Source organism: Salmo salar, chromosome 16, assembly GCF_965601325.2.
Source record: "Salmo salar chromosome 16, fSalSal1, whole genome shotgun sequence".
In the NCBI taxonomy this organism is placed as follows: domain Eukaryota; kingdom Metazoa; phylum Chordata; class Actinopteri; order Salmoniformes; family Salmonidae; genus Salmo; species Salmo salar.
The window spans coordinates 48,140,001-48,166,458 of NC_138306.1; the positions used below are offsets into that span (position 1 = coordinate 48,140,001).

At 44.9% G+C, this 26,458-nt stretch overlaps 2 protein-coding genes across 6 annotated transcripts in view; one reads left to right on the forward strand and one right to left on the reverse strand.

The window, feature by feature from the left end:
* LOC106574044 (TM2 domain-containing protein 1) overlaps positions 1–22,522 on the reverse strand; it is a 28,018-nt gene extending 5,496 nt beyond the window's left edge. Inside the window, exons 1-7 of one of the 3 annotated variants that reach the window (XM_014149568.3) lie at positions 21,612–21,963; positions 19,409–19,482; positions 15,923–16,031; positions 15,077–15,168; positions 12,463–12,536; positions 6,980–7,092; positions 4,238–4,884 (exon numbers count right to left, since the gene is read on the reverse strand). In XM_014149568.3, the coding sequence (XP_014005043.1) occupies positions 6,982–7,092; positions 12,463–12,536; positions 15,077–15,168; positions 15,923–16,031; positions 19,409–19,482; positions 21,612–21,745 (594 nt within the window). In that variant the 5' untranslated portion in view covers positions 21,746–21,963 and the 3' untranslated portion in view covers positions 4,238–4,884; positions 6,980–6,981. The other 2 variants (XM_014149569.3, XM_082962758.1) reach the window with 2 other exon arrangements.
* A 103-nt stretch (positions 22,523–22,625) lies between these two features.
* Positions 22,626–26,458, forward strand: part of LOC106574041 (inaD-like protein) — a 123,054-nt gene continuing 119,221 nt past the window's right edge. For all 3 annotated transcript variants that reach the window (XM_014149556.3, XM_014149560.3, XM_014149559.3), the window contains exons 1-4: positions 22,626–22,772; positions 23,133–23,192; positions 23,453–23,631; positions 25,424–25,606. In XM_014149556.3, coding sequence (XP_014005031.3) covers positions 23,171–23,192; positions 23,453–23,631; positions 25,424–25,606 — 384 coding nt within the window. In that variant the 5' untranslated portion in view covers positions 22,626–22,772; positions 23,133–23,170. The remainder of the gene's footprint in view (positions 22,773–23,132; positions 23,193–23,452; positions 23,632–25,423; positions 25,607–26,458) is intronic.

Here is a 26,458-nt window from a genome sequence, read left to right on the forward strand (position 1 = left end):
AGAGAGGGAGTGAGCCAAGATAAGGAGGGTGAGAGTGAGCCAAGATAAGGAGAGAGAGTGAGCCAAGATAAGGAGAGAAAGAGTGAGTCAAGATAAGGAGAGAGGGAGTCCGCCAAGATGAGGAGAGAGGGAGTCAGCCAAGAAAAGGAGAGAGTGAGAGTGAGCCAAGAAAAGGAGAGAGTGAGAGTGAGCCAAGATCAGGAGGGAGTGAGCCAGGGAGATGTTTGTGTGTGTGTGTGTGTGTGTGTGTGTGTGTGTGTGTGTGTGTGTGTGTGTGCGCGCGCAGGGAAAGGAAAAATAATTAGCTTATTGAGCAGTTTCAGACCACACCCTTATCGCTGTGCACAGGGCCACGGTCCAATGAGACTGCAACATGACCTCCAGCCCTCCAATCAGGACATGATCAGAAAGTAGAAATGAGTTGTGACAGAGTCAACAAGCAGCTCTCAGAAGGCCTGGCGATGCACATGAATCAGTCTTGACCTGCGCTTACCAAACTGAACAGGGGTAATGGAGGCCCTCCCTAGGGCAGTAACGCAGGCACTGTGTGTGTGTTTGCTTGCGTGCCTGAGCATACTGTACGCCTTTGGGTGTGTGTGTGCACCTTCTCTTTTGTATGTGTGAGTGTGGTTCTGTGCATACGCCTGTGTGTGTATGTCTATGCATGTATGTCTGTGTGCGTACGTCTGTGTGTGTACAGTAGGCTCATGCGTTGGAGGCCATGGGCAGAACAGTGCGCTCAAATACCTCAGAGAACCTTTAGCACAGGAAGTGTTTCAACATAACATGTGTGGGGTGATATTGTCCCCATACTGAACCAATTAGGACCTCTCCTCTATAACCTGGGATGTGTCCCAACATAGTATTCCCACTAGGGAACCATTTGGGATGTAGTCCTGCTGCTGGGCTGAGAGAAGCTGAGGGGGCTTTGGAGCGTGGTACACTGCAATAATTACATTGTGATTAAACACACATGGCTCGTGACCCTACATGGATGTACAGAGCCGTGACCTGTCCAGATATATCTCTCTTGCTCTCGTTTTTCTCTTTCAGAGCTGAGAAGTTGCCAGAAACCAGGACGTACTTAAGGAGTGAGGGAGGGAAGGAGGGATGGACGGAAAGATGTATGAACTTTATGAAAATCAGGGACAGCTGGAGAACAAAGATTCCTTTATGTCCCAGCTGGCCACCGCCGCTGCGGCTGTTTTGCTGCGTTAGCGAACATGATGTGAAGCCTGGATATCTTCACTGGTGTTCTACTGGAGCTGAAGACTAGGGCTGTGTCCCAAATGATACTCTATTCCCTACATAGTGCACTACTTTTTGACCAGGGCCCTATGTAGGGAATAGGGTGCCATTTGGGACGTAACCTAGATTCACAATGCCCCCCCCCCCCCCCCCCCACACACACACACACCTCCAGCATGACGGTACAACACAGTCAGACTTTTTACTTTCTCAAGACTGTATAAAAATAGAATAGTTTTATTCCCATTCAGTGCTCAGCTTTTTACCCATTGAAGTCTGTTTCAAACACACAGCTGGTTTCTCAGGTAGAACTTAGTCTCTGGTTCAAAGGCTAGGATGAAAACCACAGTGGTGCACTCCTAGCCTGGTTAAACTCCTAGCCTGGTTAAACTCCTAGCCTGGTTAAACTCCTAGCCTGGTTAAACTACATGGTGAAGGCAGCGTTCAGTCTGGTTTAACCTAAGAATGTAATCCTAGAGTTGTTCCTCATCATGTGGCCCGACCAGGAAAGACTCCTGGTTGGGACCAGAGTTTTTCCTGGTTTGCGTCCCAAATGGCACCATATTCCCTTTATTGTGCACTACTTTGACCAGGGTCCATAAGGCTCTTGTAGTGCATCATATAGGGGAATAGGGTTCCATTTGGTACAGACCCCTGGCTGTAGGCCCTTCCAATAAGGACAGACCGCTGGCTGTAGGCCCTTCCAATAGGGACAGTCCCCTGGCTGTAGGCCCTTCCAATAAGGACAGACCCCTGGCTGTAGGCCCTTCCAATAAGGACAGACCCCTGGCTGTAGGCCCTTCCAATAAGGACAGACCCCTGGCTGTAGGCCCTTCCAATAAGGACAGACCCCTGGCTGTAGGCCCTTCCAATAGGGACAGACCCCTGGCTGTAGGCCCTTCCAATAGGGACAGTCCCCTGGCTGTAGGCCCTTCCAATAAGGACAGACCCCTGGCTGTAGGCCCTTCCAATAAGGACAGACCCCTGGCTGTAGGCCCTTCCAATAGGGACAGACCCCTGGCTGTAGGGCCTTCCAATAGGGTTCCATTTGGGACATACCCCTGGCTGTAGGCCCAAGCCTTCCAACCCTGGCTCTGAGTAACCAAACCAGCTGGGACTCTCCCTGTGCCACTTTATGATTTCACTCACTTGACTTCTATAAAGACAAGCAAATGTTACTGAGGGGCTGGTGACATCATCCCAGCCTTCCTGTTATTTCAGCTTAGGCTTTTCTCACAGTCCACTGTAGAGGTGCCTATAGGGGACAAGTTACTGCAGGGCCTCTCTGATTCTGAGAATGGAGTGTGTGTGTGTGAGAGAGAGCCTGGGAGAGAGGGAGGGAAGGGGGGGGTTGTTTAAACTCCTTGACATCAGGGTTTGCTTGGGTGTCAGTGTGTGAGTCTGTAGAGCAGCTACGTCCTCCTCTGATCCAACTAACACACGCTAAGGCCATGCACTTCACAAATCACTGCAGACCAAACTATTATTTACTCATCTCTCTCTCTCTCTCCATGCTCCCTCCTCTCTCTCTTGCCCCACGCTCCTCTCTCTCTCCTCTCTCTCCATGCTCCCTCTCCACTCTCCATTGTCTGGCTGTGGGTGCAATCAATGGAGGTTGCAATGCAGGAGAATTTCTCCAAAGGGATTGAGATTGTTTTCAGGGGAGCAGGTCTGGAGCGGGTGCAGGAGTCTGTCTCTCCTCTCCTCTCCACTCTGTGTGTGCTCTGTAATATCAGTGCTCCACACTAGGGGAATGTGAGGCTATAAAGCACTCTGCTATATGAGAAATTACCTCCTCTTTGTCAGGCGTGTGGTGTGAGGGAGGGTTAGGCCCAGCTCAGCCTCTACTCTGCAGCTCTCTCCTCTCCTGGGAAGTGCCCTATAAATCTCCCCACTCTTATCCCTGTGCTGTATTGATGAGCTCTGGCTAGGGCGAAGGAAGAGGAGGGAGAGTTGGAGTGAAGAGGTGGAGGGAGAGTTGGGGAGTGGAGGTGGAGAGCGAGATGGGGGAGAGGGGAGTGGATTTGGGGGAGTTGTGGAATTAACTTAACCACTGTATTTCAGACCACCACTTGGTTCTTGTAGAGTTTAGCCGTTGTTTTGATCTCACGTCATACTAAAACAAACTTTCAGTTCTAACAAGTTCCTTCCTTAGGATTTACCCATTATTGAACTTTAAAAAGTTATCCCTTCATAAAAATGTATTTTGCTTAGAAACCTTGAGACTTCAAGTCCCACTGTCATTGAATATTATACATGTGCATCTGTAACACACAGCTCCTACGCCCTGAAACAGTCGAAACAACGGACCCCCTCCACCGCAAGCAACCTTCCACCGCGACGCAACTCTTGCTATAACAAACTCCATGAGCCACTGTATTCACCACAGTGGTGTTGGATATCCATACTGACAACATCTACAATCTCCATCTGCACACCTACAGTCCCAACTGTTGCCTTCTATTGCACTGTGTTGATTAGGAGTGTCACATCCAAATGTCTAAAGATGGCTTTAAGGCTCACGTGTCTCCAGTATCAGGCCGTTCACACAACGGCAGTGTTCCAAATGGCACCCTATTTTATCTGTAGTGCACTTTTTTTTCACCAGAGCCTTATGGGCCTTGGTCAAAAGTAGTGTACCGCGAAATGATGGTGCCATTTGGGACACAGCCTGTATCAGGTACCCGATCAGGCAGACACACAGCAGGAAAGCTCTGCCTTGTGACTCTTCCCAAGAACCCCCACTTGGACCCTTTGTAATAAAAATGACACAAGGGATGGTTCTGGGGGGAGCGGGAGAAGATCTGTCTTCATCTGCAGGATGATGCTGAGAGCTAGCGTGTCATTTCTTTGACCTCTGAAATCCCTGCAGGATGATCGGTCACTGCCACAGTTCCTCCAATGAGCTCAGAGTTGGCCAAATGAACTGCTACTGCTCTGTGTTGGACTTAAACGGAAAGTTTGAACAGAACTTCATTTACAAAAGGCGTCCATTTTCATAAAATTATTATTTTATTACATTTGTATTTTTTTTTTATCGCTAAGACAAATCAACAAGACAGTCATACAGAACATAATTAGTTCCCTTGCTGCCAGACATACTCATAACGCAATAGATTCCATATTTACAGTACAATGTTCTCAGTGAAGATTCTTATAGGAGTATAACGATGACTTGAAGCTCTATGGCGGTGGTCATCAAGTCCTTGGTCCTGGAGAGCTACAGGGTGTGATAATGCTGGGTTGGAACAAAGGTCTGTACTCTACTGCTCCAGGACCTGAGCTGGTGACCACGGGTAAATATACAACGGTTTTTGCTTGATTCATTTGCAACCTCTATCCTCATCTCGTCATCTTTTAAAATGTGTTTTGAGGAGGCGGCAAGGAATGAAGGTCCCAAAGAATGAACGAAAGACTAAAGAGATGCTGGGTAAAGTCTAAACCAAAATGAAGCCTTCACTCTTAAGAGTATCCATTTTAAAAAGCCGAGCTTCACCACATTGGGGTACATGCAGACAGGATCAATGATCAATGAGTTGACTGTGTCGGAATGATCAAGTGAAAAATATCCCAAAAAGAGCGGCATAATTGACATGACAGGGTTGAGGGTAACGATAGTTGTTTTTCACTTTGGTCCTGAAACGAGAGAAAACAGGTTGTAAACAGTTGAACTTAGATACTCGAGGCAGACAGTGTTCCATTTTGATGTGGCCCTGAGATACATGCAGTAAAATGAAGGACTGAGAGACTGAAGAACTGTAGAGGTGTGGATGAAGACTTCATCTCTCTCTCTCGCTCTCTCTATTTGTCTGAGCGTAAACACTCAAGGGCTTGTAATGGACTCCACATGTGTATAATTGAACCAAACACCCCCGTCACCACAAACACACTGCAGCTTCTATAATGCTATCCAGAGACTAAGGAGCCATAGAAAACAGAGAGTGGGAGAGAGAAGGGAGAGCTGAAATGTTGGAGATTTAAACTGTGTGAAAGGGAGTGTGATTCTCGTTGCTCTGTGGTAGAGCTCAACCGATGAGGGACGCCTATGCCAGGTATAATAACTGCACTCTCACGACCCTTTTCCCCCTCAGTCCTGAAGTGCCAACCTCCCCAAACATTTACTTAGCAGGCTGACATTTAAAAATTCCCTCCCCAGGGTAGAAGGTCTGTCCTGGAGTACCGGGGGGGATCCATAACCATGGATAGGCCAAGTTGTCCTTGACTGGGTGTTTGCCTTTACCCCCCATAGGTCATACAAGCTACAGAGTGGTGCAAAACCACACAACCTTGGGATCTGGTTCACTTTTAGCGTTAGAGCCATTCAGAGTTTGTCTTTCCACTTGACTGTGTACATGTAATTTTTTTATTTAACTCGGCAAGTCAGCTAAGAACAAATTCTTATTTACAATGACGTCCTAGGAACAGTGGGTTAACTGCCTTGTTCAGGAGCAGAACGACAGATATTAGGTTGCTAATTTCTGGGAACATTCAATAGATTGGAAAGATGTAGAAGGCCATTGCAGGCCATGAAGAAGGCCATTGAAGGCCAAAACATCAATCTTTTAAACTTGTCTAATAAAACTAGAGAGCGTTGTGCCTTTTCAATAGATTCCCTGGTTTTCCTGAAATCCTGCTTGGAGGATTCACAGAATGATGAGGTAATAAGCAGGAAATCCAGAATCCTCCAGCCACGATTTCTGGAAAACCAGGGCATTTATTGAAAGTTTGAGAATTTTGCAACCCTATACAGATGTAATAATTAGACAATCAAATTGACATTAGTACAGAGGTAGGTGGAAAGACATACAAACTGTTACACAGTGAATAATCATTTGTGGACAGACTATGTAACATAAGTTGACTGTACAAAACATAAGTTGACTGCTCTTTCCATGAAACAGACTAACCAGGTGAATCCAAGTGAAAGCTATGATCCCATAGGGCCTCCCGGGTAGAGCAGTGGTCTAAGACACTGCATCGCAGTGCTAGCTGTGCTATCAGAAATGATGGGTTTGAGCCCAGGCTCTGTCGCAGCCGGCCGCGACCGGGCGACCGGCGGCGCACAATTGGCCCAGCGTCGTCTGGGATAGGGAGGGTTTGGCCGACCTTCGCCTCTCCCGAGTCCGTACGGAAGTTGCAGCGATGAGACAAGACTAACTACTACCAATTGGATACCACGAAATTGGGGAGAAAAAGGGGTAAAGAAAGCTATGATGTCACTTGTTAAATCCACTTCAATCAGTGTAGATGAAGGGGAGGAGACAGGTTAAAGAAGGATTTTTAAGCCTTGAGACATGGATTGTGTATGTGTGCCATTCAGAGGGTGAACGGGCAAGACAAAAGATTGTGCCTTTGAACGGGGTATGGTAGTAGGTGCACCGGTATGAGTGTGTCAAGAACTGAAACGCTGCTGGGTTTTTCATGCTCAACAGTTTCCTGTGTGTATCCAGAATGGTCCGCCACACAAAGGACATCCAGCCAAGTTGACAAAAGTGGGAAGCATTAGGCGTCAACATGGGCCAGCATCCCTGTGGAACGCTTGACACCTTGAAGAGTTCATACCCCGACCTGTTCTGTCGGCAAAAGGGGGTGCAACTCAATATTAGGAAGGTGTTACTAATGTTTTGTACACAGAGTACATGTAAATGGTAGCTGATGATGTTACATACGATTTTAGTTCTGAGTTTCCACAATAACACAATAACAACTAACACGTTACTAGTGTAGCTACCTTCAGGGAGACATCTGGGTTCTTCTGTAAGTCTCATTGGTGATGGAGAGGCGTGTGAGTCTGGCACCGTAGTAGTCCACTATGTAGTCAGACTTATCTGACGGACCCACAATCTAAAGGAAGGAACGAGAAAAGACATCAGGGTACAGACAGTAAAAACCTGGGTACAGCAGGTAACACATATCTGGCAATCACAGCTGAGGGGGACCAGTGAATTCCCACAGACCAATGAAAACACACAGGTGGACGTACGCATAGACAGACAGCACACACACACACACACACACACACACACACACAGACAGACACAAAAGCAGAGTCTGTGCTCAACCATGTCAAGATCAGAACTCCACCTACTGACTCCAGACCAACAGTACTCCACCCACTGACTCCAGACCAACAGCACTCCACCCACTGACTCCAGACCAACAGCACTCCACCCACTGACTCCAGACCAACAGCACTCCACCCACTGACTCCAGACCAACAGCACTCCACCCACTGACTCCAGACCAACAGTACTCCACCCACTGACTCCAGACCAACAACACTCCACCCACTGACTCCAGACCAACAGCACTCCACCCACTGACTCCAGACCAACAGCACTCCACCCACTGACTCCAGACCAACAGCACTCCACCCACTGACTCCAGACCAACACTGACTCCAGACCAACAGCACTCCACCCACTGACTCCAGACCAACACTGACTCCAGACCAACAGCACTCCACCTACTGACTCCAGACCAACAGCACTCCACCTACTGACTCCAGACCAACAGCACTCCACCTACTGACTCCAGACCAACAGCACTCCACCTACTGACTCCAGACCAACAGCACTCCACCTACTGACTCCAGACCAACAGCACTCCACCTACTGACTCCAGACCAACAGCACTCCACCCACTGACTCCAGACCAACTTCAGCTAGGCTACCACTCAACTATGATGCATTCCAGCCTATATTTAATCCATAGCAGGTAGTGGCGTTAGTGATCGGGTTTTCAGAAGTGGGTTTGATTTTCACAACAACGTATGCCGGCCTGGAAACCCACTACCTTGTATTTTTTTCATCCAGTGCCTGACACACAGCTCCCTCCGTTCACGTTCCATCTGTCTATCACATCTGTCTAGCTCCTCCTCTGCCCAGTTTGAGAGTAAATTGGAAAATTCCCCAACATCATTCATCTAGTGTGGACCTCGGTCTTTCGATAGAGAGAGAGAGCGAGAAGCCTCAAACAAACGCCATCCGGTCTCCTTTCCTCTAGTCCCGTCCAGCCAGAATCTATTAATAAAATCCCAGGTATTTATTCATTAGTTCAACTTCTCAAAAATGCATTTGCCCACTCCGACATTGTGCTTATAATAGTCACAATAGTTAGTCTTTCAAATATGGGGCAGCGCCTCACGCGAAGGTTAAATGGGTTCTCCGGACCCGCAGAACTCTATCAAAAGTGTCAGTCTTTATAAAAGGTGAGAGAGCCCAGACGCTGCGTATACATCTAATTGAGAAGGTGTTGCGCTGGGTGTGCCAGCCAAAGCAGCTTAACAGCATTCCTCTCTCAGGGCCTTCGATAATACATTAGGAGAACAATAAACAGTGTGACGGTCGCCTCGTTTAATCAAAGTGGCCGAACAGACGCCGCTGCCGTTTTCAAACGAAATAGCGACTTTATACAGGATGTAGTGTCAAACTGGAGAGGATGAGGATAAATAGAGGAAGAGGGGTATTCTGTTTCTTTGAAGGGTGTATCATGGTTTGTGTTTTGGTCTCAGATGTGATACAGGGTGACTCCAGCAGCATAGGCCTTTGTTGAAATATAATTGAAGATGAAGGCATACAGTCCTAAAACTACACACACCACCACTAGTCTATATGACAAACTAATATATCCTTTTCAAGGAACACAGGAACAAAAACTATGAATCCCAAACAAATAATCCTACTTTTCATTATAACACATCCCACCATGTTGACTGAGTTAAAGCTGAAGGTTTGCTCTATATGCGTGCTGCTGCTTGTCGTATTCATTAGTCAAATCAAATTGTATTAGTCACATGCGCCGAATACAACAGGTGTTGACGTTAGTGAAATGCTTACTTACGAGCCCCTAACCAACAACGCAGTTTAAAAAATACGGATAAGAATAAGAAATAAAAGTGGGGTACCAGTACAGAGTCAATGTGCGGGGGCACCGGTTAGTTTAAGGTATGTACATGTAGGTAGAGTTAAAGTGACTATGCATAGATGATAACAACAGAGAGTAGTAGCGGTGTAAAATAGGGGGGGGGGGGGGGGGGGCAATGCAAATAGCTTGGGTAGCCATTTGATTAGATGTTCAGGAGTCTTATTGCTTGGGGTTAGAAGCTGTTTAGAAGCCTATTGGACCTAGACTTAGCGCTCCGGTACCGCTTGCCGTGTGGTAGCAGAGAGATCAGTCTATGACTAGGGTGGCTGGAGTCTCGGACAATTTTTAGGGACTTCCTCTGACACCGCCTGGTATAGAGGTCCTAGACAGCAGGAAGCTTGGCCCCAGTGATGTACTAGGCCGTACGCACTACCCTCTGTAAATCCAGTTGCAAAGGGGGGGTGTTTAGTCCCAGGGTCCTTAGCATAGTGATGAGCTTTGAGGACACTATGGTGATGAACGCTGAGTTGTAGTCAATGAATAGCATTCTCACATAGGTGTTCATTTTGTCCAGGTAGGTAAGGGCAGTGTTGAGTGCGATAGAGATGGCAGGAAGCTTGGCCCCGGTGATGTACTGGACCGTTTGCACTACCCTCTGTAGTGCCTTGCGGTCGGAGGCCGAGCAGTTGCCATACCAGGCAGTGATACAACCAGTCAGGATGCTCTCGATGGTGCAGCCGTAAAACCTTTTGAGGATCTGAGGACACATGCCAAATCTTTTCAGTCTCCTGCAGGGGAATAGGTTTGGTTGTGCCCTCTTCACGACTGTCTTGGTGTGCTTGGACCATGTTAGTTTGTTGGTGATGTGGACACCAAGGAACTTGAAGCCCTCAACCTGCTCCACCGCAGCCCCGTCGATGAGAATGGGGGCATGCTTGGTCCTCTTTTTCCTGTAGTCTACAATCATCTCCTTTGTCTTGATCACGTTGACGGAGAGGTTGTTATCCTGGCACCACACTGCCTACCTCTAAGACCTCCTCCCTATAGGCGGTCTCATTGTTGTCGGTGATCAGGCCTGCCACTGTTGTGTCATCGGCACATTTAATGATGGTGGTGTAGTCGTGCCTGGCCATGCAGTCATGGGTGAACAGGGAGTACAGGAGGGTACTGAGCACGCACCCCTGAGGGACTCTTGTGTTGAGGATCAGCGTGGCGGATGTGTTGTTACCTACCCTTACCACCTGGGGGCGGCCCTTCAGGAAGTCCAGGATCCAGTTGCAGAGGGAGGTGTTTAGTCCCAGGGTCCTTAGCTTATTGAGCTTTGAGGGTACTATGGTGTTGAATGCTGAGCTGTAGTCAATGAATTGCATTCTCACATAGGTGTTCATTTTGTCCAGGTGGGAAAGGGCAGTGTGGAGTGCAATAGAGATTGCATCACCTGTGGATCTGTTGGGGCAGTATGCAAATTGGAGTCGGTCTAGGGTTTCTGGGATAATGGTGTTGATGTGAGCCATGACCAGCCTTTCAAAGCAATTCATGGCTACAGACGTGAGTGCTACAGGCCGGTAGTCATTTAGGCAGGTTACCTTAGTGTTCTTGGGCACAGGCACTATGGTGGTCTGCTTAAAACATGTTGGCATTACAGACTCGGACAGGGAGAGGTTGAAAATGTCAATGAAGACACCTGCCAGTTGGTCAGCGCATGCTCGCAGAACACGTCCTGGTAATCCATCTGGCCCTGTGGCCTTGGGAATGTAAACCTGTTTAAAGGTCTTACTCACATCGGCTAGGGAGAGCGTGATCACAGTCTCCTGGAACAGCAGGTGCTACCATGCATGTTTCAGTGTTATTTGCCTTGAAGCGAGCATATAAGTAGTTTGGCTCGTCTGGTAGGCTCGTGTCACTGGGCAGCTCTCGGCTGTGCTCCCTTTGTAGGCTGTAATGGTTTGCAAGTCCTGCCACATCCAACGAACGTCAGGGCGGTGTAGTACGATTCAATCTTAGTCCTGTATTGACGCTTTGCCTGTTTGATGGTTCGTCGGAGGGCATAGCGGGTCTGCGTTAGAGTCCCGCTCCTTGAAAGCGGCAGCTCTAGCCTTTAGCTCAGTGCGCATGTTGCCTGTAATCCATGGCTTCTGGTTGGGGTATGTACGTACGGTCACTGTGGGGACGACATTGTCAATGCACTTATTGATGAAGCCAATGACTGATGTGGTGTACTCCTCAATGCCATCGGAGGAATCCCGGAACATATTCCAGTCTGTGCTAGCAAAACAGTCCTGTAGCTTAGCATCTGCTTCATCTGACCACTTTTTTATTGTTCGAGTCACTGGTGCTTCCTGCTTAAATTTTTGCTTGTAAGCAGGAATTAGGAGGATAGAATTGTGGTTAGATATACCAAATGGATGGCGAGGGAGAGCTTTGTTTGCATCTCTGTATGTGGAGTATAGGTGGTCCAGAGTTCTTTTCCCTCTGGTTGCACATTTAACATGCTGATAGAAATTTGGTTAAACGGATTTAAGTTTCCCTGCATTAAAGTCCCCGGCTACTAGGAGCACCGCCTCTGGGTGAGCGTTTTCTTGTCTGCGCAGTAGCAAAACGTTTTCAGATGGAAGTTTAGCTAGACCCCTCTACACTTTGGTTCCATTTGGTTCCTAGTGAATAGGACCCATGTATGGCTTCCCGCTCCCACACTGGTTCCCCAATGAGGATGGAGAGGGGCAAAAGGGGTGAGCTGAGGCCCTAACAGGATGAAAAATGGATTGGCTTCTCTCCCTGTCAGGCTCTGTGGACTAAACAGGTTAGGTGGGTCCTGGGGGAACGAGGGACAGGGGGGAGAGAAGCCCTTCTGCGAAAACAAACCAGTCTCATTAACCCCCATTTATAGAGAGCTTAGTGCTGAGAAGAGCAGAGGGCTGCGGCTGCACTGATTGAGACACAGGTGCCCTCTGAATACAAACAGGCATTCACGCACGCACACACACTCCTCCTGCCTGGCTTGACTATGCTTCTGCGCAATGTTCCATGGTTTACTCTGATTGGAGTGTGTGAAGCGTGACCATTGTAGCAAAGCCCAGGCTGCTCTGTGATGAAAAAAAATGTGCTCCACTTACAATCACTGTTAGTGGGAGAAAGAGCTACTGTTTATACATGAGACTGTGCCCAAATTGAGCAACTTGTTTTTGAAATCTTAGAAGTTCTTTTGAGATCATACAATTATCAAACTTGTATGAAATCCATCCGATATCCCAGTTGTTCCCTAACTCACTTTACAGTGTAACCCAACTCACCTTTTGTGTCTTGTGACCAACCAATGTAATCGTCAGCTGTCCCCTGAACGCCACTCACCTGCATTGAGATCAACATGAAATCCACCAAGCTCCCAATCCCACAGAAGCCAACTGTGCAGAATTTGAGCAGCCCTAGAGAGAGAGAGACATGTTGGAGTTAAATAGGGTATAAATCAGGGAGGGCTCTCCAACCGTGTTACTGGAGAGCTACCCTCCTGTAGGTTTACACCAGGGCTCTCCAACCCTGTTCTTGGAGAGCTACCCTCCTGTAGGTTTACACCAGGGCTCTCCAACCGTGTTACTGGAGAGCTACCCTCCTGTAGGTTTACACCAGGGCTCTCCAACCGTGTTCCTGGAGAGCTACCCTCCTGTAGGTTTACACCAGGGCTCTCCAACCGTGTTCCTGGAGAGCTACCCTCCTGTAGGTTTTCACTCCAACCATGTTCCTGGAGAGCTACCCTCCTGTAGGTTTTCACTCCAACCCCAGTTGTAACTAACCTGATTCACCTTCTCAATCTGCTAATTATTAGAATCCGGTGTGTTAGATTAGGGTTGGAGTGGAAAACCTACAGGATGGTAGCTCTCCAGGAACATGGTTGGAGTGAAAACCTACAGGATGGTAGCTCTCCAGGAACATGGTTGGAGTGAAAACCTACAGGAGGGTAGCTCTCCAGGAACAGGGTTGGAGTGAAAACCTACAGGACGGTAGCTCTCCAGGGACATGGTTGGAGTGAAAACCTACAGCAGGGTAGCTCTCCAGGAACATGGTTGGAGTTAAAACCTACAGGACGGTAGCTCTCCAGGAACAGGGTTGGAGTTAAAACCTGCAGGACGGTAGCTCTCCAGGAACATGGTTGGAGTGAAAACCTACAGGAGGGTAGCTCTCCAGGAACATGGTTGGAGTTAAAACCTACAGGAGGGTTGCTCTCCAGGAACATGGTTGGAGTTAAAACCTACAGGACGGTAGCTCTCCAGGAACAGGGTTGGAGTGAAAACCTACAGGACTGTATCTCTCCAGGAACATGGTTGGAGAGCCCTGGTATAAAGCTTTATGGGGTACTCCATGCCTCTTTAAAGTTGGCATAAATAAAACCCTGCGTGGCCCCTAATCATAATTTGCTAGCTATTGTGTGAGCGACGCTTTGTTGCTTACATGAAAACTCTCCAATCCAGGCGACTGGCAAGGTTTCAGTTTATTCCCCATGTTCGGTTCCAACTTTGCCCATGTGTGGCTGAATGGGAAATTAACTTGCGAGGCAAAGGTGAACGATATTGAACGCTTTCACTGCTGGGCGGCGGAGTGGAGAGGCTATGTGGTGTGTGTGTGTTGGGTGTTTAGTTGTTTGCTGCCTGATTTGCTTTCAGAGGGAAATCGTGCCAAGTCAACTTTGTGTCCAAAACAACTTTGAGGATTGGGAATAACAGGTCTTTATCATTGAGAGGAGCAGTGAAGAAGAGTAAACATGAATGTGTGCAACTGAGCCGCTGTGAGCAGCTGAGGGTGTGAATTGGATGTATGAAAACACAGAGCAGGGCGAGCAGGTCATTCAACTAAACACATCATCCTTTCAACATTCACACTGTCACTAGCTTACGACATAACTATGTAACATAACTGCGCGGTAGACCCAGGGATGACACTACTACATGTCTGGGCGTACTCACTGCATCACTGGGCAATGACTACTGGCACTCACTAGCTCGCTGACACACACACACACACACACACACACACACACACACACACACACACACACACACACACACACACACACACACACACACACACACACACACACAGCTAAACCAGAGAATCTGAATTGCAGGCAAATTATGGAAACGCCAACTCTAATAATTAAAACATAATTACTCCAAATAATGGTTAACACTATTGTAAATTGCTCCATTGGGAGGTAACAGGGGTAGCTTTGTTGATTCCAGGGTGGACGTTTTTAAAAACGATGCCAGTCAGGTGGCTACTCTACAAAGCAGAAGCCCACTTAATAACCCACCGTTCCATGGTGATGCCAGAGCCAACCGTGCCAAACCAGGCCAGGTGTTGCTCAGTGCAGCCTCTAATGCCGGCTTATGCCCGTCCACAGAAAAACTAAAATCCCTCCCAAAAAACAAAGCAGGGCTTTCAGCCACCAGCCACTTTGTAATCTTGCAGGTGCCTTATTAAGAACAAGAAAAGGAAAAGTGACAAAAAGAGGAAGAAACAGCAGTGTGTTTCACTCCAGTGTCTGGGTTTACCACTGTTTTATAATGTCATGTAATAGTGGTTTCTTTCAGGTCCTCACAGGAAATAGTGACCCTCTGTTTCTTATAGACCTGCTTTGTTGATTAATGCTCAACTTTGATAAATGTTCTACTTCATACTAATCCACAAACATGTAAGTTGTGTTTCTGTCCAAAACCAGCAGATCTTTTCAAACTCTCATATAAAAAACATGATCAATAAATCCAATAAATGAATGGGTAGCTAGTCATGCATTTCAACATGTGTTCTTCCTTTTTTTACAAAAACAATTACAAAGAAAATCTTTCATTGTACTTAGACCGGTTTGATAGCAGCAGATAGGATTTGAAAATGAATATACTTATAAATATAATATGAATTCATCCATGTCAGTTGTTGAAAGTGTACAGCAATAACAACAGTCAGACTGTACCTAAAGCTGGGTATCCCAGGTAGAAACGATCTGCTCCTAACCATCCCAGGAAGAGCGACAGGGCCACCGCTACTTTGTAGGAGTAACCGCTCCTATAAGGAGATAACATGTTAGCTCAAAACAGTTCAATAATGTTTCACATTTGTACAAAAACATCATGGTATATGATTTAGCCAAATCAATATCAATTGAAAATTAAACATCTTCAGGGTCATCATAGCTAAAACGTTTTGCTATGGTATGCCCTAATGAATACAACCCTGATACAGCCTATACAAAACATTAAGAACACCTGCTCTTTCCATGTCATAGACTGACCAGGTGAATCCAGGTGAAAGCTATGATCCCTTATTGATGTCATGTGTTAAATTCACTTCAAATCAGTGTAGATAAAGGGGAGGAGACAGGTTAAAGACAGATTTTTAAGCCTTTAGACAATTGAGACATGGATTGTGTGTGTGAGCCACTCAGAGGCTGAAAGGTCAAGACAAAAGATGCAAGTGCCTTTGAACGGGATATGGTAGTAGGTGCAAGGCGTACCGGTTTGTGTCAAGAACTGCAACGTTACTGGGTTTTTCACGCTCAACAGTTTCCTGTGTGTATCAAGAATGGTCCGCCACCCAAAGGACATCCAGCCAACTTGACAACTGTGGGAAGCATTGGAGTCAACATGGGCCAGCATCCCTGTGGAACGCTTTCGACACCTTGTAGAGTCCATGCCCGACAAATGAAGGCTGTTCTAAGGGCAAAGGGGGGGTGCAAGTCAATATTAGGAAATTGTTCCTAATATTTGGCATACTGGGTGTACATGTGCAACACTTCCACAGTGTCTGGTACTGTACATACACATTCCTGCAAGGGAGGCTTTTATTAAAGCCCACTTCCTCTCCGCTGAATCGAAACTCCGTCCCATTGGACAAGCGGCAGCTGACGTTTGGAGCAGGTAGGCATTCCACTGAAAACCACAACAGATGGTTTAGGACAAAGCAACACAGAACAGCAGTTATGTGGGTACCAATTTGTGTAGATTCTGATGGAAATACACATTGATAAAAGTATTACAAAATATTATGACAGTTAAAAACCAGGACCTAAATTACCTATTAGAGCTACCTATTATAATTTCTTGTCCCTGCAAATTAGTCTTTCAATTTGAGTTAGGCTATGTGGTACCTCCATGCATAAACTGTGTCAACTACATTCTAATTCCCAAAGTACTTATAGATGGAGAAAGTATTAGAACCAATCATTATGGTGGTCCTCTGTAGTTCAGTTGGTAAACCATGATGCTTGCCACACCAGGATAGTGGGTTCTATTCCTGGGACCTTCCGTACGTAAAATGTGTGCATGAAAGACTAATGGTCGTACAAACTCAAAAAACACAAAAGAGGATTTCACCACCCATCATCTAAGAGAGTTCTAAAATAATTTCTGTTGTTAGAAACAGATATGATTAGCATTCATGCAATCATTAAGCTCATTGATTGCATCCAAATTGTCCATTTACATTTTTAGGATTCATATAATACTCAATAAATATAGTACCTAACATCCGATTTTGGACCTAACTTTGTCCTGACAATGAGTTAGACATTGGTCAACAGCCACCCACGGACTCCCCACGCCAATCCCACCCCAACAATTGGTATATAGTATCAGTTCTGTGTCTGACCAGTAGTATGGAGCTGCGACTTTAAGTGTTGTTTCTTCATACTATTCAATGTATTACCAGGGAATTTGGTGATGTTAGTTTTACCCCTGTTCAGAGAAATGTGTCATTTAAGTTGTTAGGTTAACGTCCCATCTTACATCCGGATATTACCGGATTCTGACCACTAGATGGTGCTGTTCCTACTATTAAGTTACAGTTTCAAGACCCCCGAACCCCCACCCTCAATGTTAAATGGATAGTTCACCCAAATTACTAAATTACATTGCTTACAGGGTAAGAAAACAGTCTATTGACAAGGTATGGCAGAAACATATGCTTTGGTTTTGTTGGCCACTGTTTGAAATGCTAACTTTTTTGCATTTTTGGCACAAACCCAATGCAAGTCAATTGTACCTCTACTAGCATTGTCACACTTCATGTTCAAATCATCCTAAAGTATCTAGAAATGTATTGCGTAACTCAATGGATGTTAATTATAGATGATTTGGATAGGAAGCGAGAAAATGCTAATATAGATAACATTGACTTGCATTGGATTGGTGCCACAAAATGCAAAAAAGTTACCATTTGAAACAGTGGCCAAGTAAACAAAACCAAAGCATAAGTTGCTGTCATACCCTGTCCATAGACTGCTTACAGGGTAAGGAAACCAGTGTAATTTTGTAATTTGGGTTAACTATCCCTTTTAACATTGGGGTGGGGGACATAGAACTGATGCTATATACTCGTTGTTGGGGTGGGATTGGCGTGGGGGGGGGGGGGGGGGGGGGGGGTCCGTGGGTGGCTTCTAAAAATGTATTTGGATTCCTCATGTCTTACTCATTGTTAGAAAAACATAAGCTACTATATTTATTGAATACTAAATTAATCATACAAATATTTTTAAATTTTTTTAAAATGATGTTCCAGGAATGCTTATCTAACTACAGAAGCGATTTCAGAACAATCTGAGATGGTGGGTGCTAAACGGCATATTATTATTACATGAACAAAAATAAACAACATATTCAAAGATTTTACTGAGTTATAGTTCATATAAGGAAATCAGTCAACTTAAATCCATTAACTCAGCCCTAATCTATGGATTTCACATAACTGGGACTACAGATATGCATCTGTTGGTCACAGATACCAATAAAAAAAAAAAGTAGGGGCTTGGATCAGAAAAACAGTCAGTATCTGATGAGACCACCATGTGTCATGCAGCGAGACACATCTCCTTCACATAGCGTTGATCAGGCTGTTGATCGTGGCCAGTGGAATTTTGTCCCACTCCTCTTCAATGGCTGTGCGAAGTTTCTGGATATTGGCGGGAACTAGAACACGCTGTCGTACACCTTGATCCAGAGCATCCCAAACATGCTCAATGGGTGACATGTCTGGCGACAGGTAGCCTAGTGGTTAGTGTGTTGGGCCAATAACCGAAAAGTTGCTGGATCGAATCCCCGAGCTGACAAGATAAAAATCTGTCATTATGCCCCTGAACAAGGCAGTTAAACCACTGTTCCGCGGTAGGCCGTCATTGTAAATAAGAATTTGTTCTTAACTGACTTGCCTAGTTAAATAAAGGTTAAATAAATAAAATAAAATATGCAGGCAATGGAAGAACTGGGACATTTTCAGCTTCCAGGAATTGTGTACAGATCCTTGTGACATTGGGCCATGCATTATCATGCAGCAACATGAGCTGATGGTAGTGGACGAATGGCACGACAATGGGCCTCAGGATCACATCACGGTATCTCTGTGCATTCAAATTGCCATTGATAAAATGCAATTGTGTTTGTTGTCTGTAGCTTATGCCCGTCCAAACCATAATCTGACCACCACCATGGGGTACTCTGATCACAACGTTGACATCAGCAAACCGCTCGACCACACGATGCTGTCGGTCATCTGCCCGGGACAGTCGAAACCGGGATTTATCCATGAAGAGCACACTTCTCCAGTGTGCCAGTGAAGGTGTGCAGTCTGTTATGATGCCAAACTGCAGTCAGGACAAGACACTGGTGAGGACAACGAGCACGAAGATGAGCTTCCCCGAGACGGTTTCTGACAGTTGGCGCAGAAATTCTTCAGTTGGGCAAACCCACAGCTTCATCACCTCTCCGGGTGGTTGGTCTCATCCCACAGGCGAAGAAAGTAGATGTGAGGGTCCTGGGCTGGCGTGGTTACATGTGTTCTACAGTTGTGAGGCCAATTGGACATACTGCCAAGTTCTCTAAAACACTTATGGTCGAGAATTTAACGTTAAATTCTCTGGCAACAGCTCTGGTGGACAATCCTGCAATCAGCATGCCAATTGCACGCTCCCTCAAAACTTGAGACATCTGTGGCATTGTATTGTGTTCCAAAACTGCACATTTTAGAATGGCCTTTTATTGTTCCCAGCACAAGGTGCATCTGTGTAATGATCATGCCGTTTAATCAGCTTCTTGATATGCCACACCTGTCAGTTGGATGGATTATCTTGACAAAGGAGAAATGCTCACTAACAGGGATGTAAACAAATTTGTGCACAACATTTGAGAGAAATAAGCTTTTTGTGCGTATGGAACATTTATGGGATTTTTATTTAAGCTCATGAAACCAACACATTACATGTTGCGTTAAAAATATTATTCAGTATAGTATACATCACTCAACCAAAACCACTTACCCCAAGCAATCATGTCCTTGCAATTCTCAGGTTCTTGAGTGGCATCGTCTATCCTTGGTTCTTTACAAATATACTTGAACAGTATTAAGGCAACAACAAAATATCAACTGTCATCCACAGCATAGTAAATAATGTAACATGATATCTAACAAATTGTGCTTGTCAGGTTGATATACAGTACCAGTCAAAAGTTTGGACACACGTACTTAAAGTGTTAAACAAATCAAAATATATTTTAGATTCTTCAAAGTAGCCACCATTTGTCTTGATGACAGCTTTGCACAAGGTTGGCATTCTCTCAACCAGCTTCACCTGGAATGCTTTTCCAACAGTCTTGAAGGTGTTCCCACATATGCTGAGCACTTGTTGGCTGCTTTTCCTTCACTCTGTGGTCCAACTCATCCCAAACCATCTCAATTGGGTTGAGGTCGGGTGATTGTGGAGGCCAGGTCATCTGATGCAGCACTCCATCACTCTCCTTCTTGGTCAAATAGCCCTTATTTAACCTTTATTTCACTAGGCAAGTCAGTTAAGAACAAATTCTTATTTACTATGACGGCCTACCCCGGACGACGCTGGGCCAATTATGCGCCGCCCTATTGGACTCCCAATCACGGCTGGTTGTGATACAGCCTGGAATCGAACCAGGGTCTGTAGTGACACCTTTAGCACTGAGATGCAGTGCCTTAGACCGCTGTCCACTCGGGAGCCCATCACTCGCCTTCTTGGGAAAATGATCCTTGCACAGCCTGGAGGTGTGTTGGGTCATTGTCCTGTTGAAAAACAAATGATAGTCCCACTAAGCGCAAAACAGATGGGATGGCGTATCGCTGCAGAATGCTGTGGTAGCCATGCTGGTTAAGTGTGCCTTGAATTCTAAATAAATCACAGACAGTGTCACCAGCAAAGCACCCCCACACCCCCTCCTCCATGCTTCACGGTGGGAACCACACATGGAGATAATCCGTTCACCTACACTGCGTCTCACAAAGACACGGCGGTTACAACCCAAAAAATCTCACATTTTGATTCATCAGACCAAAAGACATATTTCCACCGGTCTAATGTCCATTGCTCATGTTTCTTGGCCCAAGCAAGTATCTTCTTCTGATGGGTGTCCTTTAGTAGGGGTTTCTTTGCAGCTATTCGACCATGAAGGCCTGATTCACAGTCTCCTCTGAACAGATGATGTTGAGATTTGTCTGTTACTTGAACTCTGAAGCATTTATTTGGAGTGCAATTTCTGAGGCTGGTACTCTAATGAACTTATCCTCTTCCTTTCCTGTGGCGGTCCTCATGAGAGTCAGTTTCATCATAGCGCTTGATGGTTTTTGCGACTGCACTTGATGAAACTTTCAAAGTTCTTGAATTTTTCCAGAATGACTGACCTTCATTTCATCAAGTAACAATGGACTGTTGTTTCTCTGCTTATTTGAGCTGTTCTTGCCATAATATGGACTTGATCTTTTACCAGATTGGGCTATCTTCTGTATACCACCCTTACCTTGTCACAACACAACTGATTGGCTCAAACACATTAAGAAGGAAATTCCCTTTTAACAAGGCACACATGTTAATTGAAATGCATTCCACGTGACTACCTCAAGAAGCTGGTTGAGAGAATGCCAAGAGTGTGCAAAGCTGTCATCAAGGCAAAGTGTGGCTACTTTGAAGAATCTCAAATATGTGTTATTTCACAGTTTTGATGTCTTCACTATTATTCTACAATGTAGAAAATAGTAAAACTAAAGAAAAACCCTGGAATGTGTAGGCGTGTCCAAACTTTTGACTGGTACTGTATATTCATCAGCATCGTCCTGAGGAACATATCCACATTACATTACAAAAATGAATACCAATGAATAATGGTTGACAGAATAGTAACGTTAGTTATCTTACACATAATGAAACATGCTGTCAATAAAGACCCGAGAACATATCTTGATGAAAAAACAAGACTCTTGCCAAGAGTTAACGTTACATGGAAGACGACAGGTGAATACAGACGAGAAAACATAACTACACATCTGTTTCAAAATCTGATTAGTTATGTTTTCCAAAAGTACACAACATGCAGGCTTATGTTTGCTAGCTAAGAGAATGCATGCTAACGTCAGTTAGCCAGGTAACATTAGCTAGCTAGCTTGCATGAAAACCCTGTCATATTTTCGTGATTTGCAAGTAATCGCGTGTAAAAGGATATTGTCCCAGGCGTAGACTTTCACAACTATCGACATCATTTGCGAGAACAAATTGGAAATGACAATACGTAGAGTAAAACAAAACGCCCAACGATATGGTCCGTGAAGAAAACAGACGACCTGTGGGGAACGCCATGTTGACAACGCTCCACTTGGTCACGTGACATCGAACGTTTTTAAAGCGACACCTCTCTCTGAGTGTTGTCCAAAACCTTGTGAATTCGTACTTGTTTTCAACTTTAAAAGTAGTTTAACTTAAACATCTGAACAGGTTAAGCTATAAGAGTGTTACAATGCAAGTGGTCAATAGAAATGAAATGAATGTATCCTTGTAGTAGGATAATCTTACCCCATTTGCACACACTGTATATAGATTTTTTTCAATTGTGTTATTGACTGTACGTTTGTTTATTCCATGTGTAACTATGTGTTGTTTGTGTCGCAGTTGTAAATGAGAACTTGTTCTCAACTGGCCTACCTGGTTAAATAAAGGTGAAATAAAATAAAAATAGTATGCAAAAACAATATGTTAATGCTAGCTAGCAAATCAGTTTCTGTATCGCAACAGCTAGCTAACGTTACCTAAATAGAACAGTAGCTGACTCATTTAAGTTGGCTAGCTACTGACTGTAGCTAGCTGACTCACTGAAGTTAGTGGAACATTTCGAGAAGCTCATTTAAGTTTTTTTATGGAGTTATTTGATATTCAGAACCTACACATACTTAAAACAAAAGTTTAGTTCTTACATTTAGACTAGCTATGCTAGCTCGCTGGACTGAAAGAGATTATGTGCACCTGCTGATTGTAAAGCAAAGCAAGTGTTTGCTAACGTTAACTACATCTCTACATTTAGATGGCTCTCACAGCTTAAACCTTGCTCACAAACAATGTGATAGTTGAGTGATTTTTGTGGAGCAGTTTCTCCAGTTCGTTATTTTTCTCTCGCCCCACTGATTCTTTTAAAACTTTACATCCTGGTTCAGGTAAGGGGCGGGTTCATTTATAAACTTCCGCTGTACCGGTAGGGTGGAACAAAATCATATCTCTTCCTACTAGCTAGATAATTTAGTAACTAGTTAGTTAGTTTTGTCTTCTTTTGGGTTTAGCTAACACATTTGTTGTGGTTTGTTAACTTCAGACATCTGTGGCATTGTGTTACTTGGTAAATATAAACTTGGCTTAGCTTACCTGTCGAAACTTGTTTACCACTGGCTATGTAAATAGTTAACCCATGCTAATAGCTTGCTGACAGAAGGACAATTGTGTATTTCTCACAAAGATTTGAACGTATACTTCTAGTGTTGTATTGTGAAGTGTTGCAAAAGGGCTGTATTGTGATGATGCTTAGCCAACTTGATGGACCCAGCTCAAAAGCAGTACCACTTTGTACTCTAGTAATGGAGGCGATCACTAATTGTTCTTGATAGGCCTTTTATTCGATGCATTGTCATCTGCCTAAAGATGATTAGAATTGTTGTTATGAGCTTTGTTTTTCATGTAAACTTGCCCTGCTTCCTCACAGGCTGTATCACAAAGATACTCTGAGACCGAGTTAGGACAATGTATGAAAATGTCCCAACAGGTACATTTAAGTCAGCTCCCATTATTGAACTGTTTTATGAACTGTACTGGATATAAATGTGATACAAATGAACTTTTCCATAATAAACATAGTTTCTGTGTGTGTGTGTGTGTGTGTACGAGCACATGGGGCTGTGTGTGTGTGTGTGTGTGTGTGTGTGTGTGTGTGTGTGTGTGTGTGTGTGTGTGTGTGTGTGTGTGTGTGTGTGTGTGTGTGTGTGTGTGTGTGTGTGTGTGTGTGTGTGTGTGTGTGTGTATCAGTCTCCACAGTGGAGCGCCAGCAGGTATTGCAGGCTTTGGAGCGGCTGCAGGCCAAGATGGCCCAGAGGGAGGAGTGGACCCACAGTGAGAGGCTGGGGATGCTGAGGGACGCTCTACAGAGCCCACTGCTAGGACACATCCTCACGCTGCAGCATTCAATCAAACAACTCAAAGACCAGGTAATGATGGATACCTGCAGAGAAAGGGAAAACCTGCTATAAAGACCCATGGCTTGTGAATAGCACATAGGAGATTTCATTAGTGAGGGAAAAAGGGGATACCTTGTCAGTTGTACAACTGAATGCATTCAACTGAATTGTGTCTTCTGTATTTAACCCAACCCCTCTGAATCAGTGAGGTGCGGGGGGTTGCCATAATCAACATCCGTGTCTTCGGCGCCCGGGAACAGTGGGTTAACTGCCTTGCACAGTGGCAGAACGACAGATTTTTACCTTGTCAGCAACCTTTCGGTTACCGGCCCAACGCTCTAACCACTAGGCTACCTGTCACCCCATGTGGCCACTTATGATTATACTATGATTAAGCCAACTGTTCTGCTATTATATGTGGGCTTACATGCAGCAAGACAATGATCCGAAACACACAATCAAGTCTACATGAAAATGGCTAAAAAGCAACACATTTGAAGTTTTGGAATGGAAGTGAAAGACTAGACCTAATCCTAATTGAGATGTTGTGGCAGGACTTGAAATGAGCAGTTCATGCTTGAAAACCCACAAATGTTGCTCAGTTAAAGCAGTTCTGCATGGAAGAGTGGTCCAAAATTCCCCCACAGAGACGTGAGACTGATCAACAACTACAGGAAGTGTTTGAGTCATTGCAGCTAAAGGTGGCACAACCAGTTATTGAGAGTAAGGGGGCAATACATTTTTGACACAGGGGAATAACTTTGTTTATGAAATTAATGAAATAGGTATGTCATTTGTGTTATTTGTTCACTCAGGTTCCATTTATCTAACATTACAGTAGGTTATGGTTGAAGATCTGATAACATTCAGTGTAAAAAATATGCCAAAGTAGATAATTAGAAAGGGGGCAAATACTTTTTCACAGCACTTTAGCAAAAAATAAACCTTGTTTTGGAATATGTAACATTTCAGATTGTGATGAAATGGTAAAACCACTCAATATCAGTGTGCTTTAAGTCTACATAAAAAAGCATTCTAAACCTTTCACTTGCGCTTAAAAGGAGGCATGGGAAAAAACGCCCAGCCACACTCGAATTCATTTGTATTCAGGTTGCATTGTTATTGACGTAAAAAAAAGAACCCTTACAATAAACAATCCACATGCCAAATTAAGATAATGGCAATAACCAATGCCTGCCTTCATATTCTAAGTGCTGCGAAGGTCAGCCGAGTGTCTATGAATGCTTCAGGTAAAAACGTATGGCGTGATAGCAAGGCGGAGGTGGCGTAGCGGCTTTTCTGTGCATCTATCAAGCTTTAATATCTACTGGCGGGGCATGAGTAAGTGCCTTGTCCGAGATGTATTGATGAAATGGTGGGGAAAGGCTGCGCCGTCAGCCCGGGCTAAATAAGCAAGGAGACTGATAACTTTCCACAATGTGAGTCATTAATGCATTACCTGTTTGGGACCGGCCAGAGCTGCTGCAGAGGATTTTATTCCCCCCCCCCTCCGAGTAGCGCTAATCTGCACCCCATTTTCCTAAAGTGGGAAGATCGTATGTGAAAGAATGTGGCTTATGGTTGTTGGTGAACGAAAGCAGCTTAGAATGACAGTGTTTCCTTGGGAACTTTTTTTTTGTGTGGCTTTATCGAATTAGATGTCTCTGAACTATCTTAGTTGACAATCACATTGAATTAAATTATTCTACTGAATTTTTGTAAACAGTAAACAAAGCAGCTCTGCCTTAGCTTTCTTTGTATCCTCCTCCACTGTGAAATGACACACCAAACCTCCCTCTCCTCCTCCTCTCCTCCCCCCCAGCTGAACTGCATGCCTCCAGACACCTGCAGTGATTTCAGCTTCTCTAGGAAGGGCCAGCTGATTGTCAGTGCCAGCCGCCCAGCCAGCAGCCTGTGCACGTCCGGCCCCGGCTCTGTGTTGTCCAACGGCTCGGCCTTTGCCTCCCCCGACCAGCTCCAGAGATGGTTCTGCACCTCCGCTAAGGTGGGCGGCTGTACCGGTTCTGCCCACACACACCGTCCACCTGATGCTATGGTCACAGCTAGCTAGGATACTCCACCGTGGAGAGATGATGGTTTTAGAGTAGACTGTCATTTGTGTGTTGGTGTGCTGTAATTGGTGGATAATCAAGACAATATGGGTTTAAATAGTTTAACCTGGGTGTTTTATGTAGGCCAAACAGAGGTTTAATGCTTTTAATTGTTTTACTGCATCAGGGATAGCGTACACAGACGTTTCAGCTTTACAGCCTTCTTCAGTGTATAGGTACAATTTTCTTTCATTCAAAACAGCATTCATAAAGAACAACGGATAAGCAGCTGGTGCTTTTAATCAGGGTTTCCACTCATCTGCCAATCCAACATATTGGTTAAATCAGATGGGGTCAAAGAGAGAAAAGAGGGATTCATAAAAGGATGCTTCCCCTGTAGATCGTGTATCTCTTGTAGCACCATAAGGAAATGTTTTAACTTTGTATGCCCTCAGACTTCTAGTACCTATAAGATAAAGTCATGTATAACTTGCATTACTAAAGGAGTTATTTATATGTTACTGTTCTTGTAATAAGATTTATATTAGAAAAACATCCCGCGCCTTGAATGTACGTCTTGGAGAACATAAATCCACTTTTAGACGTCAAGATATCACCTGGCCAGTTGCGAGACACTTTATAGAACAGAATCATTCTATTAATGAATTGCGTTGAGTCGGGATGGAAAAAGTTCATCCAGCACGTAGAGGAGGTAACTATGACAACAAAATACTGTGGCTATATAAATCACATTCTTTACCTCCACACGGTTTAAACAAAGAATTCGATTTCACCTCCTTCCTATG